Here is a 20,941-nt window from a genome sequence, read left to right on the forward strand (position 1 = left end):
TTCCATGTTTCTAAGGTAAAACCTCTGCAGGAGACTGGAATGTTCCCAAAGCAAAGCCAAATGAATGCGAGGAATGCTGTAAAACTGGGGCATGCACCAGCCACAGGGAACTGAGCCAGTTGTTTGTGACACGTAAATGTGTTGCATGTGTAACTCATTATTCCAGCTATAGACCAGCGTGCTCCCAACAGCTTTCTTTTGCTTCCCTTTTGAGGAACTTTGCCCTGGGTCTCTTTTGTCACGTGTCATTTACTAACAGAAGACTTTAAGGTACAAGTGAGGGGAGGTGTCAAGGAAACAAAGCAAGAACTGGGGACTGCCTGTAAGCATCTGTTTAATGTGCCCCTGAATGTTTGCAGTTTGCTCTCTGGAGCTACTCATGGGTGCTGGGATGAAACGATCCTTTGGCCACTTGAGAAAGCCATTGCAACTGTAGATTTGTTTGTTTGTTTGTTTAATTTTTTTTGCCCTGTGATGCTGGGCAGTTCCCTGTGGCCAGATGAGAACAGCTGCATGAGGCACCCATTGCCTTGTTCATGGTGCACTTACAAAAATCTGTCTACAAAGAACATGTAGAAGAACATAAAAGGTTTTTGAGTCCACAGGTTTGCCAAGTGCAGTGGTGTTAACCTTTGCTGTGCCTTGAGCTGTTGCGTTTGAGAAAAAGATGGATAATTAGTAAATACTCTTTAAAAAATGCCAGAACAGGGAGAGCTTCTTGGAGACCCCAGTGAGTAGCCACTTCCCAGCCCATCAGTGGGGATGTGACACTGTGCCTTCTGAAGAAATAGAGTTGTTACAGCAGAGCGTGGGTATTCACTGGGGGCCACATTCCACTAATAAGGCTGAAGTGAGAGAAATAATTAGGTTACTTTGACGTGCCTTTCAGGTTTCAGAGAGGAAGAAGCACACGCACCTGGGGTTTGGCTGGGCTATCCTAGTGGGATTTTGACAGAGCAGGTTTCTGTACCAGGATCTCTCCTTGGAGCAGCCGGGCACTGTGTCCTTGGCCGCTGTGCAGTTGCGTTTCCGAGGCAGCAGGTGCCGCAGCTGAACAGATAAAAGCACTTTATGGATGTGGAACTGGGGGCAGAATCTCATCTCCAGGATTTTTCTTTTCATTATCAAGGGGCTTGCTGAGAAGAGCGAATTCTCAAGCAAGTCTTAGCTCGAGGATTTAGCCAGGAATGAATGTGGTTTGAATACTTCTGTTTCAAAACCATGTTAATGAATCTGCACTAGGTACAGTAAGCTCAGCACAGGTTTTCCAATCAATAGAGACCAGATGGTGAAAGCAGCAGTGACTGGGGTTAACATGCTGTTTCAGCTATTCTAGCCTGACATATTTTTGTGCTGTAGTTACATAACTCAGTTATTCTATATAGAAATTTTATTTTAATTTAAACACAGACTAGGTCATATAAATAAATAGAATAAATGGATTGGACGCTGATCTCTTCTCTCTGGTGACCAGTGACAGAACTCGTGGGAATGGCATGAAGCTGAGTCAGGAGAAGTTTAGGCTGGCTGTTAGGAAAAGTTTCTTTCCCCAGAGGGTGGTCAGGCACTGGAACAGGCTCCCCAGGGCAGTGATCACAGCCCCAGACCTGCTGAAGCTCAAGAAGCATTTGGACAACACTCTCAGGCACATGGTGGGATTCTTGGGGTGCTCTGGTGCAGGTCCAGGAGCTGGATTTGATGATCCTTGTGGGTGCCTTCCAACTCAGGATATTCTGTGAATCTATCATTAAACAACTTGTCATGAGGGCCAGTCATAAGTCTGTGTAACATTTCCATCTTTTGTGATTGCTAGTGGCAATGGGCACATTTGATCTGGTCATATACTGTAAGAAAGAACCCCAGTAACAAAGAGGAATTGAACCAATAGTTTTTAATAAAATGTACTTTTAGAACAGTTGAATAAGAAAGAAGTTGCTTTCTGTGGGTACACCAAACAAACCTGAGAAATGTAAGAGGCTTACAGTTCAGTTTTAAAATTTTGCTGGTTTGTTTGAATCTTGGCTTAAAGGTTAGGGGGTTTGGTTTTCTTTTTCTTTTGTTTTGCTCTCCTGAGATTTCATATTTTTCTGTGGAAGCAATACATTTCAGTTATTTGTGGTTATTACTGCCCTGGCTAGGACAGAACTGAAAAACCAGAGGAGACTTTAATGAAGGGACAGTTAGCCTTGTGCCTGAATGTTTCCAGTCTGGTTTGTTGCTACCTGCTTCATCTGTAAGTGAGATGGTGTTTGCATTCTATTCAAGCAATCTCCCTTGTATTGTGTGTAGTAAGCAGCTCTTTAGTTGCCTCCCAGGGCTAATTTGTTCTGAAAACCCGTGTAACAAGTTTTCAGTTACAAAGAAAATATGTTTTGACAAACTGACTTTATTTAAGGAACCTGTAACGTTTTCATCATGCAGAGATAAACTAAAGTATTTGACAACTACATTTAGGCAGAACTGTAATTAATGATGCTGTCATTTCTCCCTGACCCTAGGAAATGATGTATATCTGGAATGGCTATGCTGTAATTGGAAAATGTCCCAACTTAACAGAAGGCATGTTAGAGACTTTAATTGAAGCAGAAGAAGCATTGGCAAGAAGTTCAGGTAATCAGTGATAGGGTTTAACCAGTTATTTTATAGTGCAATAGCTAAAGATATTATCTGTGAATAGAGAGAAACACTCATTAGTGAAGTTAATGGGATCATAGGAGGAACATAGATAATGAAACCATAAACTGTTTATGCAGATAGGAATATTTTTTTATTTTTAATATAGCAATAACTTACAATAATAGCGAGTGATTTTCCATCCACGGATGTGTGGATGTGTGTTAGGAGTGGTTTATGACATGTATTAAAGGACTGTTTATTTTGGTAGATCAAAATCAGAGCATGTGTTGGCTTGGTTATTTGGATGATGAAGCTTTGTTATCCTCAGATACTGTATTTCAATTTTGAAGAATAAATAGGAGACAAGTTGGTCTTCTGTTTTAAAAAGTGCTGCCAGTTTATGGTGTGACCTTGGGCTGAATGGTCTGGTGTCACCAGAATACTATAGAAATCTGGGATATCAAGGATGGGCTTCCTTTGCACTATGAATGAGCATAAGATAGGATTGAACTGAAACAGGCTCTGCTGCCACATTTTCTGTCAGTCTGTTAATTAGCTATACATGAGAAAGTGGAATTGATGTTTATTTCTTGTCAGTCTTTCACAGCTCCCGTGGGAGTACAACCAGTCTGCACATCTTTTCTCACAAAGCTTTCCCTTGCTCAATATTTGATCTTTTTACTATTATATACCACCTTCCTGCAAAAGGATCAAGCCCCTGTTGACAAAGGAATATAGGCTAAAACACTGCATTGCAGTCTTTTCTAGGGCCTTGGTCTTCGTGTGCACAGTCTGTTACACAAGGTTTGAGAGAGTTGCCTGAAAGCCTGGCTAAAATTATTTATTTTTAATTAATTGCACAAGAGAGCAGGGAAAATATTTTCAGTGAAGGTGACATCTTAGGAAAAGGCCTTTGACCCTTTCACTTTCTTTGTCACCCATTTTGTTACATTATTTCGAGTAAGCGAATTATTTCTCTGTTCCCTTTTTTTTCCTCATTTGACAAATTGTGGATAAGGCTGGATTTTGCAGGGATCTGTAGCTGATTCATGTTTATAGAACACTGTGAGGACATGTAATCGAAAAGTGGGATATATTTCAAACACACCAACAATTTAAAGTATTGCCTGTTCCAAATATTGACTTGCTGTTTCCAAGCATTGTGCTTTCCTTGAGCTTTCCTGACAGGATTCAGAGCTAAGCTATTATGTATTCAAGTATTTTCTCTGAGTTACTGTTAAAAGATTCTAGCAGTATAAAAAGATGCATCTGAGGATGTGCTTCTAGCACATTTATACCATGTAAGATGTAAAAGCAAGGCTTTTAGCAGAAGTAACATCTAGAAATACAATTATGCATATTAGATTTGCATCTAGCAGAGGTTCCTAAATGTTTGCTGACACAGTCCAGGGCAGTCTGTAGGATATAAGCAGAGGAAATACATGCCTGTGGACGTGTTCTTGGGACAGATGTCCAGAAGAGGAGGCAACTGTTGGTTTGGTGTTTTTTTTTAATTCTTATGAAATAATTCTTCCATGGCCTTGAGTCATCTCACTGTGCACATACTCAGTGTGTCAACCTTTGCCCTCTTGCCTGTTTCTTCTAAGTTAGTTTGCTGGATAGTCTTTGGGCATCTTCCCTGGGATTTGTTTTGGTGACTTATATATATAGGAGCCTTTGTGGGAATTTGCAATAGAAGTGACTCCAACTGTAGGACCAAGGCCTCCAACTCAATACTCCAAAGGGAAGCAGCTGTTTCGTGCAGTCTGTGTCAGCATTTAATCAGCTGGAGTGATAAGTGAAGAACCAGGTAAGGCTTGGAGCAGTGAAAACAGGATGACATTCAACAGCATCAGATGCAGTATCACACATTTTGTGGAAATTCTTTTTAGTTAGGATTTCATGAATTGGAAATGATTAAGCAGGCTGTAGATTTTGCTTGTAAACTTTAAGATTAAGCTGCCTGTACGGATTGGCTATGGAAAAGCCAGATGTTTGCTTTGAAATGTGCAGAAATATTCTGATGAAGGAGGAGTGTTGATAGTAATGACTTTGAACCAGGCACTCATAATTAGAAGTAAATACTCAGAAGAGGTGTAAAGAAGGTATGGTAGGAAGATGAGGAGATGGGAGATGCAGGTAGCAAATTTCATATATTTTTTTTTTAGCCAAGCGAAGGTGGAGAATTGTTAAAACACTTGCCTATGAATAGGCCACGTGACTAGAAATCAAGGAAGAAGACCTGTACCTACTAAAGGGCAATAAAGGTTGAGAGATTACAAATTGAGCCTCAGTATTTACAAAATTAACAACTTAAATTAGTTTTTGGGTGTCAGAACAGTGGGGTAGCCTTTCAGTGGGAGTAGGGGAGGAAAGAACAGCCCAACAATTTTTAGACAAAATTTGATTGATTTATGAAAAGGTCGATGTTTGTTTGTCTCTGCCTTAAATTAAATTCACCAATTAGTTCCTTCTGCCCTGTGATCCAATAAACAGATTGTGCTCACACTTGCCTTTGTAGAAGTTTCCCTACGGGGTAGGAAAGTCTCTTCTGTTCTAGAGTTTTCTAAAATGTGCCATTTACTCCATCCTGCAGCTACAGAATTACTAGCAGATGACCGGTGTGTGATAAAGCTGTTAAAGGGATTATGCCTCAAGCATTTGGGCAAGATCTCAGAAGCAGAAGAACATTTTAATTACATCTATTTAAAGTAAGTTTTCATACCTGGCATGTAGGAGAGCTCTTGAGTTTCAAGTAAGAGGAGATGCAGCCATGATATGAATAGAAGGGAGAGGACTGCAGTACCTTTGGTATTTATTTCAAGGAATTTCAATTTTAATTCCCAGTCTTTTTAGCCATGTGTTGAAGAATTTCAAATCTGCAATTTTTATTGAGGTATTTTCTCCTTTTAGGGGACTATAGATGCATAAATTTTTTAAGATACCACTTACCTTTTTTTGCCTGCACCCAAAAAGCCAAGTGCAAGAGAGGTGGCAGCATGATTACACTTGGAACTTCTGAATGACCTCTCTTCTTGTCAGTTCACATGGATACAGCTCATAATATTGTCATCTTTTCTAACACTTCCCTGATAATAAAGGCTTTATTTTCTAATCCTGAGATTGTACATATTGTGTAGGATGCTTATGCAAAATACACATTTAATAACCCAGAAGGTATCTTGGGGTAGGGAACATGACAAGTGTCGTAATAGAGATTGATTGCTCCTTCTGATCTTAGCTAATCTCCTGCTTATTCGTGTATGGAGCTGTTAAATGAGGGAAACAATATATCATTTCAAGGTCTCCAGGCTATTTCTCTTCCAATGCAGTGAGAAGAAAATAAAATACGATCATTATCTAATTCCAAATGCCTTGCTGGAGTTGGCAATACTGTATCTAGACCAAGATAGAAGAGAAGAAGCAATAAAACTTCTGGAAAAAGCAAAGTAAGTGAAAAGCCTGTGTTGATGTCTGATGAGTCAGTTTGGTATTTTACTGGTTAGCAGGAAGCAGAAACATTTCATTAATATCATGGAAACTCATTTCAATTTTTCAGAGGAAGGATGCATGCCTTAGTTTTGGTTTGACTTTGCCAGGGGTAGGTGTTAGGTTTGTTCAGTCTGGGTCTTAAACATCAAATCTGAGAAGAGCAAAAAAAAAAAAAATTTAAATATGTTAATTGGAATGTCAGAGGCTTCCATAAGAAATAATCCATGTGTAACAAAATGTAATAATCTTAATATTTACTTATTCATAAAAGATGTACAAAATGAAATCAAAGCTCTGTGTTATGGCTAAAATAGCATTACTTTAATTAATGGCTAGCAGGGCCTGTTCCTTGATGAAATACACTTAAGATAACGCTTCAGGTTGCATTTAGTATCTTTGTATTGTTTCACCTGCATCTGAAAAGCAACTAAACCACCTGCTTTTGCTATTTTATGTGACTGATTTTTCTAGCAAAGTAGGTTTATCAGGGAGTTGGACTTGATCGTGTGTGTTCTTTATTATAAAATTAACAAAATACAGGGTTTGCCTCTGTCTGAACCTTTACTTCTATGCTGAGCCAAAATTTTGGCAGTGGTGGGGAGAGAGGGAATCCAACCCAAACAACAGTCACCCTCTTCAAGCAGCAGCAGGGGTATTTCACCTCTCTGGATCCTGAATGAGTCCAGATGTCTGCACCTTCCCAGCGCAGAGAGTCACTGCCACAGGTGTGAGCAGCTACAAAACTGGTGTCTGCCCCCAGTCAGACAGTTTTTATGGTTTGGTTTTTTTTTTCCAGATCAGTCCTCTCTGCAAGACAGAGTGGCAAATCAGCCTACCAAAGATTATGCCAAAAGCCTGTCAGCACAAAAATTAAAATATTGCAATCCTTAATCTTCTCTGCTTGTGCTTGTAAACTCATGGAAGATATTAAGAGCAGCAAAAATTGCATTAGCAAAGTGCAATGGAAAGTGTTTCAGTTGGCTTCACGTTCTTCTAAACATGCCTCTCCTGTCCTAATTTCCTTTGTTCAAATCTCTAGTAAAAAGAGATCTAGAAAATAATGATTCGGAGCTGCTTGTTCCAGCTGGAACTTCTGTCTCTTGCTGCTCCGCCACTGCACCTTTCCCTGACAGCTCTGAGTGCCCCAGATCCCCTCAAGGGAAGGTGTCTGGCTTAAAGGGGAGCACCAGCAGACTGCAGCTCCGAAAAATTTGTTGTTGCCCAGTGTATGAAAGCTGATACTCAGACTTGCTGGGCCCAAAGAACTCGTGGAGACTGTAATGATATAAAAACCCCCACAGAAACAACGATCCACCACAAACCCCCCCTGGTATTTCAGTCAGTCCTAAAAAAAGGTGCAGTCCTTACACTTCCACCTGTGGCATTAAAATGCTTTGATTTATAAGCTTTCAGCTACAAACTGAATGTCTTGGCAGCCTCGAGGGGGAGAAGCGCGTTGGCCGCGGTGGGTTTCGGGAGTGCAGAATTATGTTGGCAGGAGAGCAGGCGAGCACTTGGCTGGTGCATGACGCTTGATTTGCTTGACCTAAATCCACATACTGCTGCTGGCTGGAATTTTCAACTCTGGGAGAAAGAGTGGAACGAGATGATAAACAGTTTTGGCTTGGTCGTGCATGGAAGTGTTTGTATTTGTTTGGCTGTGAGCTACAAACAAGAATATCAGCGTGCTGACAAGAAGTACTAACTCTGCATGACAAAATCTACTTAATTTAAGGAAAAAAAACTCCAAAGGGTTTTAGATCAGCACACAGCAGAACCCAGTCACCTCCTTTTCTCAGTCAGCCTCTTGGGTGTTGCATACATAAAATTATAAGCTGGTGTAGCATGGGTGTGGAATTCCTTGTTTTCAGCAAGAGACTGCCATAGTGACAGATACCATGCTTGGTTGGAATTATGAATTTTGAACTGAAATGCTTTTAAGGTATACAGAGCTTAATACTTAATGTTATGTTTCTGTAAAGATGACAAATATCTTCTAAAAGAAAATTAGCATGGTCTAATCCCTCTTTGGTATCTGGATTCTGTATCCATCCTGCAGGAGCTGACATGTTAATTCCTATTAAGTAGGATCTGCACTTTCTATGTGGTCCTGGGGCAATTTTTCTTTTTTTTATATAAGCTTTTCCATGATAATACAGATTCTTTGAATGTTCCAGTAACTCTTTTAGAGCATGACAGAGCTACTGGAGACTATAGGCAGGTGACAGTGCCGAGCCGAGTCAGCCTCTAGATGTGTGTGGTGGAAGTCCTGCCAGTTTTTCCTTGGGCCTGGTGTATTGCTCCTCAAAAGCTGATACAGAGCCTCATGTGTGCCCACTTTCTCTTTCCAAGCTTCTGGGGCAGCAAATTGTCTGGCTTTACTTCCAACACACAGTGCACATCATTGGCAACCATAGGATGGAGGTGGAGTGTTTCCCTCTTCTGGTTCAGGACAGCTTCTCTTTCTCTCTTTCTTTTTTCTCTTCCCTGCCCCCCCTTTACTTTCTTGAAATGACCCTGATGAATTGAGTCTGCTATATTAAAATTATTTTTAAAAATGCCGAAAATACTTGTATTAGAATCTGTCAGTTATATTTTGAGGGGGGAGGAAATCTAATTTCTGAATGTAAACTAAGTGGGTGCTACAGATAATTAATATGGACTCAATATTTTGATTGAGTGGACCAGATTCAATTTGTTATTAAGCTATATTTTTCTGTAATTGCCAGACAGTGGCACTACAAATAAAGAACAAAGAACTGCATTGTTTGGCCAGGAACACATGCCTTGTATTTTAGAGTAGGCAGCAAAGGAGCTTGTGAAGAAAGGCTTTTTTTCTGTCTATAGTTATTTTGCTTAAAACAGTAATACAAAGATAACTTGAAAATGTTTTAAATATATATATATATATTCATCACAGTGGATCTGCTTTTGTTTTAGACAAAACTACAAGAATTACTCCATGGAAACAAGGACACATTTCAGGATTCAAGCTGCCCTGCACCAAGCCAAATCCACCCCAGAAAATGGAATGCACTCTGGAGCCTCAGCAGTGTCGTAACTTTTTCTTCTTTGATGTCCTGTTTGTTGCAAACTTTGGTGCAGAAAATTACTGACACTTTAGAGTTATTTTTCCCTCTCTTTCAAGTCAGTGAAAAGCCAAATAACTTAAAATTTTAAAGGCGATGCATAAAACGTTAATCTCGTGTAACAACATGGCAAAAAACCTCTCAAAACCAACCATATAACCCTGAATATTGTTTTTCCAGCAGTGGCTTTTTGAATATTTACATCTGTGTCATTCAGTTTTCAATCGTGTGCCTTTTTCTTGCGTTTGCAACATTATGTTGTAGCTTTGCTTAGCGAGAGAGGGGAACAACTGAAAAAAAAACCCCAAACAACAAAACTTCAGGTTTCATGGATTTAATCTCACTTAGCTCTAAATGTTTGTTTGGATCCATGCTGCCAGCAGTTGAGAAGGAAGCATCGCTTTTTCCCAGTACCTGCGTTGTTGGAATGGTGTGAGAAAACCTTGGTGCACATGGAACACATTGGGGAGGAGCTCTGGATCCTGGGCATTTCTAGTTGTGCATGGGAAGTTCCCTTTTACCAACTTTTACCAGTCACATTTTGCTTCTTTAAAAAACTTGCTGGTGAAAAGAATGGTCTCCCTTATGCTGGTACCTTGACTTTAATTTGGTTTTCCTGTCAAGTCTGCTGCTTGTAGCAGCTGAATAATTTACTGAGGATTGTGGGGGAAAGGTGATGACAGTATAAAACTGCATCACTTCTTCCTTGACCATGCAGAGTTCTTAGAAAATGTTTTTGCCACAGTGAACATGATCTGAAGTTCATATCAAATTTAAAGCACAAGTCCTTGAAGGTCATTTAAGAAACAGCAATATTGCTCTGGCTGCACAGCGATACAGGGGTTCCTGTGACACTCCGTTCCTTAAGATGGGTGTCCTTAGGGCTGCCCAACTGGAGATGTCCATGTTGAAAGAGGCCGATGCTTCCTGTGTGAAGAAGCTGGGGCTGGAGGAGGTTCCCTTGGTGCAAAGGAGCCCTTTGTCTTTTTGCTCTTCACTGATCTTTTGGGAGATTTTCCGTGTAACTGGCTTTGGGAGTAGAGCAATGAGCTGGGTCTGCTTTCCAATGCTGGCTGCCATGGAACTGCTGCAAAACTGCTGAAGTTAGTTGTAACACAGCTTTGACTCATATTTATTGTTCTTCAGGCTAGTTCTATGTTTGTAAGCCTATGGGTTTTTGGGGCACACTTCTACCTCCCTTTTGAAAGAGCTTCTTCCCCATGACCCATTCTGATGGGTGGAGATGGGAGGTCTTCTGACAGCCCTTTTTCTCCAATGGAGATGTTTGCCAGGAAGATTCATATCTATGTACCTCACAGTGAATGTCCTTTCTAAAGTGATTGTTCCCAGCAGAAGAGAAAATCAACAGTTTATAGCTCTGCTTTTACCTTCTCTAAGGAAATTACATTGTTTTATAATTGCAAAATAATATGCAAGGAGACAGAACCACCTGTTCCTCAACAAGGAGAACTTGCATTGTCTTAAAAACAGACACCCTTTATAAAAGCCTTTCCAAGTCAAAATCATAGGTGAAGAATGTGTTTTATAAAGTGACTTTCTCAGATAAATTCAGTTCAGATAAATTTCTCAATTCAGATAAAATTCAGTATAAACAGTTACGCTATTTACGTGCAGCACATCAAAACTTCAGTGTAAAAACTCAGTCATTCTTTGTATAGAATAAAAATGTTTCTTGTTCTATTATTGCATATAACGCCTCTTCTTCTAGTTGTGTCCTTTTCAAATATTTTGGCAGCCTTAGCATCTTCTAAGCAAGTAATAATGCCATGTGAAAATTAGCATAAATTTTACTTTGCAGAAAGTGAACAATCCTTCTGAGTGTAGATTCATTTCTCAAGGCCACTGAAACCTCTTTGAAATTTCACCCACAACAGAGTTTCCCCTGATCATAGATACACTGCACAAAGGACATACTATGCAATACACAGCCAGCTTCCCTGATGCTTTGCAGCAATGAAAATCCCAAGATTTTCCTAAGGTTTTCATAGCCTTCAGAAGATTTTCATAGTCAGCTTTGGTTGAACACCAGCACCAGTGACATTGTGGACCTGATCTCCAGCTTCAGCTGAGGACTTTGTAGTTCACTGTGATCTTTCACTCTTTTTGGTTCCCAAGCAAGAGGAAATAATCAACCTTCCTGATGCAACAAGGATTTATGGACTAATAATATGAATTCACTAAAGGAAAGTAGCACCTTGCTTGCTAAATGATGAGTGGAAGGTCTGGTACGTTGCCACTGTGTAAGTTTTTCAATGTGTTACATTTTGAATTGCCCACCATGACTTTGCTCATCAGTTCACTTCATTTGGTGCTCCTCCGTGGTGGGGATCACAAACTCCGTGGTGTCAGTCTGGGCTGGAAGGTCGATGCTGGGATTGTTTTTCCACTGCTCTTCCTGAGGCTACTGCATTCTGCCTGGAGCAGCTTTCCAGAACAGGGAATTGCTTCATCAGCCTGGAGGTCCTGAGTGCAGTGAATTGGGGAAAGCACAAGTGGTGTGAGTTCTCAAACAGCCTCAGAGTTCAGTGCGTTCACTTAGTGGAAAATAGCGGATATTCTAATGGAATCACAAATCAGAGACTGGAGCATGGCCTAAGATTCAGGAGATGGAAGCAGTACTGCAGGAGCACTTAACTGCAGAAGGAGCACTACCTTCTGCTTTCAAATGTTGAACTGAGTGATACTTGAGAAACCTCGCTGTGTACCAGGCTTTAGCCAACAATTGCCACAATCAGCTCTTCCTGGTCCTCAGCAAAGCCAGAGATGTTACCCAAAGACAAAAATTACTAACTCATATGCCAGAAAAGAGCTCTCTGGACTTGGTAGGACCTTTATCGTAAAACCTACAAACTATATTTCTTTTTCTATGTAGTTTTTTTATTAACACTGGTAAGTAGTTTCCTGCCAGTGACCGAGGAGGGGCAGAAATTCATACTCCTGGATGTCTGCAGCAGTGGCCATGTGAGATATTGCTGTCACCTGAAAGTGGTGCTGGGCAGGAAGGGAAAAGCAATGAAATGAGCATCACTTTTATCATTAGATGTGTTATGTGGAATCCCGGTATGTAGGGTCTCTCCTTAAACTGAGGGGGCAGATGAGCTGAAAAGCCAGCAGCTCCCACTGAGGTCCAATGAGGTGCATCTGCATCAACTCCCAGCTCCTGGAAATAACAGGAGATGAGATATAACCTGTTGGATCAAGAAGGGTGGGCTGAAGCTGAACCTGGTCACAGGTTTTCTCGATGATTAGAAGAGATTTTGATGAAGTCACAAACATGATACAACTACTATTATCTTGAAACACCCACTTATGATTGCTCAACTAAACCAGTGGCATAGGAGCCTGCTTTGATTACTGATATGCAGTCCTATTGTGAACTACAATTAGCACATGCTGTCATGGATGGTTAGTTTAAAGATTGTCCCCTCCTAACTGTGCCTGGCCTCAGGTTGTTTACAAATTCAAAACTTGGCTTAGGAAACTGCATTTTATAAAATATAGCAGCATAGAGCAGGATCATATCAAGCATTTCCTCCCATTTCACACTGGTTTTGGAATTAAATTCTATACTGAGTGCCTTGGTATTTTTAGTTATCTGCAGCCTAGGTCCAAGGCTACTAAAAGCTCCTGGGCTGACAGCTGTGACAGCTTGTGTGCCTCTGGCAGAACAGAAGGATCAAGCAATGCTCTTCTGTAGGAGACAAGGCTTTCCTAGAGGTCAGCCCCAGAATACAAAAGCACTCTCATGGCTTTAAATACAACACTCAGCCTCCAGATGCACCTGCAAGATGCATTGCTTTGCCTTCTTAAGCATAAAAACATGGCAGCAAAGCAAATGTGTATGAAATGACCAAAGCAACACATTCAACTCAGTTCGCCCTCTGGGAGGAAGAGGAGAAGATAAAGAGGTGAGTCATGTTGTTTGCTGCTGTACAGGAAAGTGGTTAATGGTTGGAAACGTCACTGATGAACGAGATTGGGAAACCTGAACAGACTAGAAATGAACTTGCTTCTTTTCTCATTATGTTCTGCAAATACATTTTGGTGGTAGATTATGTGCAAAGCATGTACCAGCAAGTGTTTTAATTGAATGATTTGTCATCTTAAAGCATCTTTAAGATGCTATCTAGGTTTGCTTCAGGTGTTAAAAAAAAAAAGTCACAAATACTTTCATTTAAAAACATGCCCAGTCAATCCCTGTCTCCAAGATTTATGAACAGCACAGAGCTAATAAATACCTGCATTGCACCGTGGTAAAGTTCTGCATGGCGTTTGCTCAAATTCAACCATGCCTCTGTAGGACTGGGCTCCATTATTTTCTGGGGTTTTTAAATCTCTAGACCTACTTACCTTTATTGCTGGCTAAATGTTTATTTAGAATTATGCACTGCAGTGAAGCCTACCTGCTTTCTCTCTCCTTGACTATTTTACAGAAAGAATACAAAACAGAGCAGTCATAACCCTCTGTGTGTTCTTTATGGGCTGATTCAACTAAAAAAAAAAAAGAGAGAAAAAAGTTTATCTCGTGTTAGACAAGTACAGCAACAGCAGTTTTAGGTCTGTGGCCTAAAAGTACCATAGTGATGTGGTGAGAAAGAGAAGATAAGTAGAGGCTGCAATATTCTGAGCGGTTTTCCTCTCACTTCCTTTTATCCTGCAGCACACAGGGTGTGGAGGTGAGGAACAACTTCCTTAGTGCAGGAGCTCTCCAGGCTGCTTGCCTGCAGTGCTGGAGCCCCGGGGGCCGTGCTCAGTGTCCACAATGTCACAGGTGCAGTTCTACAATGAGCTGCTGCTTGTGAACGTGGTGCTTTTCCTGGGGTTTTGGTGAAGGTGCTGGTGTGAGGTGCCTGAAGCTGCCTCTGCTCCTGTATCTCTGTCGGTCAGTGGAGCTCAGTAAATCATTGTGGGGAGGTGAAGCAACTCTGGAGGGTCACAGAACATAGGGATCATGTTCAATGTCATCTTCATCTGCTGTCATCGCTCCCAAGGTTGCACAGCCTCTGTTGGGCAGCTGCAGATGTTATTTTTAGAAGCAGACATCAGGGACAGTTAGTGTTTTGGTATTTCAGTCATAGAATGATACAATACCAGGTTGGAAGGGACCTCAGGGTCCAACCTTTCTTGCCAAAAGCCCAGCCCAGGCAAGGTGGCCCAGCACCCAGTCCAGCTGAATCTTAAAAGTGTCCAGTGTTAGGGGATCTAACACGTCTCTGGGGAGATTATTCCAATGGTTTGATTGTTACTGTGAAAAATTTGCTTTGGCTTTTGTTCTTATGGCTTGTGCATACCTGGGTCGTGGGTTAGGTTTCCATTCTCTGATGCTGGGCTCAGCACTGGTATTTCTAAGGAACAGCAGGAATTCCATGCATGGTGCCTTTGCTAAAGGTCTATCAGTGTCTGATCTGTCACACACACACACAGAAAGCATATATAGATATACACAAAACATCTCTGTATGCATACTCACAGTGGTAGCAGGCTCTGTAGCCAAAGCTTTTTGAAAAGTTTGTCTGTCATTGTGCAGTGAGAACCCGACCAAAGTGCATCTGGGGACTAAAAGTGGGGCCAGGAAAAGTGCTCGGTGTGGGCAGCCAGTGATGTGTGCGGTGAATGGAACATTCCCTGTTGTGAGCAGAGGTGTTGAAATGCCTTATTTGAAATAAAGACAAATGTTTTGGAGGGGTTGGTGCTGCAAAGAACAGGTTTATGAAGTTACTGCTGCTTGTTTTCCAACTGAGAGGACAGGGGAGGGCTGGGGGCTCTTCGTGTGCAGTTGGTGTGGCTGGGCCCCTCTTGCTGAGTAAGCACATACCTCTGTGCTGGGAACACAGACAGCCTTTTGCACAAAGAATTTTTTCATTATAGACTCCTCTCTGCAGCTTTTCTTAGCAAAGTATCAGTGCAGAGTGGATGTTGTAATAAATCAGTTGCTAGCATGAAAATGTAGTTATTTCTTTTGCTTAAATCAAAAAGATGCTTTTGCAGAGTATGTTTAAACTGTTCTTTTATCACAAGGCATTAACTTTGCATTTCATACCAAGGCTTCCAAAGCCCTTGAACTCTTATCCCAGAACAGGTTTAAATGCGAGATAATCTGCAAAGGATGGTTAGCATAAATTATATTCTTCAAAGTTAAGTGCTATATAAAAGCAGAAGTTAATCCTTGAAACTAATTTTTATTCTGGGTATTAAGTCAAGAAGGGTTCTTCTGAACAGACTTTATTCATGTGGTTTATAGGTTGTCAGCTAGAATGTATGCTTTTAATAAAATGTGGTGTCTGTAACAAACTGTGTATGTATCAGCTGGCATCCACTTTGTTTCTGAGTCCATTTTAATCCAGGATTTAACTGCTGAGAGGCCCTGTACATTTGGTTTCAGCCATGTTGTTACTTATTTTACTGACACTCTAACTCAAAGGAATCTTCATCTTTACCACGATTGCACAAGGACAGGAAATGTCAAAGCCCTGAAACTGTGGCAACTGAAGTAAGTTCAGGTATTTCCTAATCCCTTATCCCAGAAATGTACCCTCCTGCCACTGCAAAAGGACACTGTCAGCCTTCCAAACACGGAATTGCTTTCAGCCCTGGGGAACTGCAAGACTGTAGGAACTTTTAAACCCTTTTGTGGCTCAAACCCTTCTACACCACCAGCTCCTCACAAAGAAATTCTCTGGGCTGGCTTTTTTTGCTTTTTTATGTATTTTATGATTCTCTCCCAGATTTACATAATGAACTGCCAACAGGTAATGAGGATTATCATCCTTAGATGGGAAATGATTAAAGTGGTAATTCCTGTAGCATGCAAGAGGCATCTGCAAACTCAGGTGGTTGCACACAGTAGCTGTAAGAGGGGTTTTTGTTTTGTTGTTTTTTTCCTTCAAATCACTTTGCAGGCATTTTCCTATGGGCCTGCCCACCCCAAAACATCCAGCCCTGGCATAAGAAGGGCTATGGGTGAAGAGGTTCAGGTGAGTCAGAGCCAGCCCTTCCCAGCAGGCTCTGGTTGGGAAACAGCTGTGCTGTAAATGGACTGAATGTGTTTGAAGTGTGAGTAATTTATTAGACTACTCTGAGACAGGAGGTAAATCATCTTATAGATGGTAGAATTAAGACACAGTTCTGGTTCCACAACTGGAGCTAAAATTAAGGTTATACATTATTTTGCATTAAGTTCAAATCAGTTCTTTGAATTAGAAATCATCCAGAACAGCACTGCACCTAAAAACTTGAAAAATCATTTGATTTATTTGTTATATTTACATATTTGTCTTTAAGGTAAAATTTAAACTTTTTGGAACGTTTTTGTGTAATCTGCTCTAGGTTTAGCCCTTCACACCTTTTTGCTATTTAACAAGTATTTTAATGAAAGGAATTTCTTCCCTTAGCCCAGTAAGTGTATCAGTGTTAAAAGTTCAGCTGTACAGAGTGCCTAGGAAAGCATTCAGCTCAGTAATCCATCACTTCCTTTCTTTTAAATCTTTCTTAATCAAGTCTTGTAATAAATAAAGACTAATACCACCATGACAACACTGTTTTTTTCAAATTGTTCATTTGCCAGTTTTAACAAGATAAAGAAATGAATACTTAATGTGGACATTGTTATACCAAAAAAAAAAAAAAAAAAAGAACCCAACCCCTGAAACAAACAGACAAAAAAGGAGGACACAAAGGAACACACATGGAATGATGAAAAGGAACAATGATATTGCACAACTTCAGGTCTCTCTTCCCAGATTTTGATCCATGTAATTAAGTATGTATGAATTCAGCAAAACATTGTGTCCAGATAAATAGATAAATGTGTGGCCATTTGAGTGAATCTAGAACTGCAGAGTGTTTTCAGTTCCTTCTGACTGCTCCTTGGAGTTCTTCTCTAAGGGAGCAGGGTGCTGTCAGCTGCAGGGATAACAAACAAACATGTTGACTCCATTTTGCTGACCAGTTATCCGTAACCTGCACAATTCCCCTACACTGTAAATGCAGTAAGTCCACAGAGGACTTGGGTTGTTAAACACAACTTTTTGTATCAAGTACTCAAACTGTAGCTGAAACACAATCAAGAACATCCCCAATTTGCTGTGGTTAACTTGAGATTGCTTCTCAGGGTGGCACTGAATGTATAAAGGTCACAGTAGGTACATCAAGGGGGGGAAGAAAAAAGGAAAAAAATCATGCTAAGTGGAAAAAGGTCTTTACAGCTACAACCTTTGCCAGAGCCTCTCTTAACAAGCACATACTGTTTGCTACAGGAACCAGCTAATTGTGTCATTCTGGCTATAGCAGGACTGTTTGCCCCCTCCACTGCTACTCTTGACAGTCTGGGTTTATATAAACTTTGCATTTATGTGCAGAACAAAGTCTAATTCTCTCCTCTATGAGTTCATTCCTGTTTGGTGGACTGGTGTGTCAGCCAGCAGGGCTCAACAGATACATTTAATACAGGAGACTGAGATACAGTATGTTTATTCTTAACTTCTGATAACCTAAGGACTACAAGAACGAGAGATGCAGTATCCATTTGCTATGATCCAAGACAACCATCTTTAGGGAGAAAAAAGTAGAATAAGTGATCAATACTAACACTACATTAGTTCCAAATATATATATTTTTTTTTTCAGTTATGGCAGCTTAACTATTTATTGTTCATCCGGCCCACTTTTAATCTGATCAAGTTAAAGGTCACATATTAAAGTTTAAGGACTGTTATTTCATCAAAACCAAAGGAAGTTATAAAAACCCATGAAACCATAGTTTCACTGTAGGTCTTATATCTTCATATTCTGTATCACTAGTAGAAAAGGGATAATGCATCTCAGTTTGCTTACAAGCTAGGAGATCACTTTGAAGTCTGCATATTCCTAACTGCAAACAAAATATAGCACTTTTAACAGGTTATAAATAAACTGGTTTTCAAGCATAGAGCCAGCCCAACAATAACAATACACTATTAAAAAGACCTAAGGCAATGAATTCCATCTCCAATGAAAAAAAAAAAAAAAAGAAAAAGAACTGTGCAAACAAGCTTAAAACTATTTCTTTGTGCCAGTGTTATAAAATGTAGATTTCAATAAAGCCTTGACCCAAATGCCAGGACTTGTGAAAAGAATCAGAACAAAACTGGTTACTTTATTTAGGAAAAAAATACTCTTATCTTGCTGCTAATAAAATTGGATACACGCAGTTTAAACATTTACAGTTGCTGTAACACTTTACACAATTCCTATATATGGGTGTAAGAACAAACATTAAAAGACAATGGTGGGTCAAGGCTTTACATTAAAAATAACAACCTACTTTTCTATAGTCTCTAAAATACTATGTTTTCCAATATTTGCAGCCATTCAGGAATATTTTTTTTTTATTTATTTATTAGGAAATGTATACTTTGTGCATGATCTTAATTCCTAATTCCTGGCTCTTTGGGCTGAATGACAAAAGGATCAAACCCATTGAAGTGGATGGTCTCCTTGGAGGTTCAGTAGAGAAACCCTGGCTCAGTTAGTCTCATATGATGAAAGCAGTGCTGCATCCACTGGCTCCATGCAGGATGGACAGGTAAAGGATCTCATCAACCAGTCATCTATACAGTCCAGGTGGTAAATGTGCATGCACGGCAGAAATCGGATAGGGTCCCCATAAACAAAGTCCATCATACAAATGACACATCTGGGGGGGGAAAAAAAAATAAAATATTGAAGCTGCTGTTACCAAACTGGAAATGAAAAATAGTGTACTATCTACTCCTGGATGACTTTAGTATTTGTAGATACTGTGAGGAGTATCCTTGCATAGGAGAAAGGCAAGAGCCTTAGAATAACAGAATAGTTTGGGTTGCAAGGGACCTTAAAGCTCATTGAATTCCACCCCACTGTCACAGGCAGGGATGCCACTCATCAGCCTTCTGCATGGCCATTTCCTTTTTCAGAAAGCTACAATAAACTACAGCCCCTGAAAAGAAGGCAGAAACAGAATGGCAAGATCAGGTTTCCCAGGGCAGTGTCACAAAGCAAGGCAACAGCCACGTGTGACTGGGACTTACTCTCTGATCTTCTTTTCGGAGCCGTCTCTCCCGGGATCATAGACTCCTTTAGGTAGGTGCTGGATAAGGCCTATCCGCTGCGCTATCCGGATCTGCTCTTCTTCTGTCAGCTGTGTGGCCAGCCGGGTCTGGCTTGGAGTTGGGTGATACACAGGAACAGGGACCTGCTCCTAAAATTAAAATATTTCAGTTAAAAACTACCACAGAGGCTTTCCTACCGTTTCGTAGCACAGAACTCGGCATTCAATTCTTCCTCTCTTAGTCCTACAAATATTCATATGAACTCCCACTCCTACTTTGCAATTTTGGGGCTATAATTATACTGAGAATGGGATAAAGAATTGAGGCCAGTATTTGAGCAAGGAGCTGCTCGTGGTTGTTCTCTGCAAAAGCTTTTGATCTCAAGGAATTGTTCGTACATGAGATACCTGGACAACAAACTGCACGTGCCAGCAGACAAATAAACCTTACAGGGACCTGGTAAACTGCTGTGGTAGGGAACTGAACAACACAAGGGCTGAGGGAGAGCCCCCAGCATGTGCAACAAAAAGCAGAATCTATGTTTGGTTTTTTTTTTTTTACATTTAGGAAGAACTGTTTGCCAAGATGAGGGCACTGCCTGCTCTTAAGTTTTAGAAAGGAAGGTTTTATTTGTTTAGTAATGACTAAAATTTATGTGAGCTGTTCTGGGCCACCCAAGGTCCAATCCAGAACTGTAGATTTAATTCTTGTGGGTTAAAAAAATGTCACCTGAACAATAAGAAGAACAGCTTAAGTAAGTAACCCAAGTTTTAAATTTCTTCTCATATATTAATATAATTTTATGGGTTCTCCCAAGCTGGACTTCAGCTGCTGAAATGCTTAAGGTATATATTTTCCAAAGAAAATTTAGGCAATGTATAGCTATTATGCAGTCCTTCCTCTACCACATTCTCAGAAGTTTCTTTTGAATATTAATAAACTTTAGGTTAGATATTTTCACTGACATTTATATTAACATGGTATTTAATTTACTTGCTTTTAAAGCATTTTTTGATACATAAATACCAATTTTTAACACGATACATTATTAGGACAGTATTGGCCAGTAGCCACAAATCTGCTGTTAACAGGGAGACAATTTCTTGCAAAAGGTCTATTTTGATGGTACTTCTTAAACAGCAGAAAAAAACTCAACTTATAGATGTGTCTGAAAATAAACCTGCTGCATCAGAGACACACTGATTAATCTGTTTGGAAAGTGCAAAAGCTGATGTTTCAGAGGACACTGCTGCAGGCCAAGCAGAGAGCAGGAGTGTGTGCAGCTGTTCTGGTCACCTCCGACCACTCTCCCATTGCCCGCTTGCTCCCTCATCACTGATGTGGGGGACACACGGGATTTCACTGTCTGACAGAGTATCCACCTTCCAAAACATGCATGTGCTTCCAGAGCACAAGCTGCCATGGGCACCTCCAGATATTCCCAGCAGGAACACGGCTGTGTTCCCCTCTCCTGTGCCCTCTGCCTCCTGCTCTGGCAGTGCTCAGTGTTCACCCATCACCAACACCCGGCACAGCCCAGCTGTGAGTTTAACACTGCGCTTGGAAAACCCGATAAAGCCATTCTTATTTCACTGCTGGGGTGCACTGGAAGTGGACAGGCAGCTTCCAGATTCCTGGAAGGCCAGGAGAAAGCTG

General features: G+C 40.6%; 3 protein-coding genes across 7 annotated transcripts in view; 2 read left to right on the forward strand and 1 right to left on the reverse strand.

Moving 5' to 3' along the window:
• TTC39A (tetratricopeptide repeat domain 39A) overlaps positions 1-18,297 on the forward strand; it is a 52,122-nt gene extending 33,825 nt beyond the window's left edge. For all 4 annotated transcript variants that reach the window (XM_064665253.1, XM_064665254.1, XM_064665255.1 and 1 more), the window contains 4 exons: positions 2,499-2,610; positions 5,213-5,327; positions 5,949-6,065; positions 9,049-18,297. In XM_064665253.1, coding sequence (XP_064521323.1) covers positions 2,499-2,610; positions 5,213-5,327; positions 5,949-6,065; positions 9,049-9,169 — 465 coding nt within the window. In that variant the 3' untranslated portion in view covers positions 9,170-18,297. The remainder of the gene's footprint in view (positions 1-2,498; positions 2,611-5,212; positions 5,328-5,948; positions 6,066-9,048) is intronic.
• Positions 17,672-20,941, reverse strand: part of RNF11 (ring finger protein 11) — a 29,842-nt gene continuing 26,572 nt past the window's right edge. For both annotated transcript variants that reach the window (XM_064665258.1, XM_064665257.1), the window contains 2 exons: positions 19,265-19,434; positions 17,672-18,891 (listed from right to left, as the gene is read on the reverse strand). In XM_064665258.1, coding sequence (XP_064521328.1) covers positions 18,720-18,891; positions 19,265-19,434 — 342 coding nt within the window. In that variant the 3' untranslated portion in view covers positions 17,672-18,719. The remainder of the gene's footprint in view (positions 18,892-19,264; positions 19,435-20,941) is intronic.
• Positions 19,323-20,941, forward strand: part of LOC135418581 (basic proline-rich protein-like) — a 28,990-nt gene continuing 27,371 nt past the window's right edge. The window contains exon 1 of the mRNA XM_064664020.1: positions 19,323-19,434. The gene's annotated coding sequence lies outside the window, so the exon portion shown is untranslated. The remainder of the gene's footprint in view (positions 19,435-20,941) is intronic.

The sequence above is a fragment of the Pseudopipra pipra genome, chromosome 9, assembly GCF_036250125.1.
Source record: "Pseudopipra pipra isolate bDixPip1 chromosome 9, bDixPip1.hap1, whole genome shotgun sequence".
Classification (NCBI taxonomy): domain Eukaryota; kingdom Metazoa; phylum Chordata; class Aves; order Passeriformes; family Pipridae; genus Pseudopipra; species Pseudopipra pipra.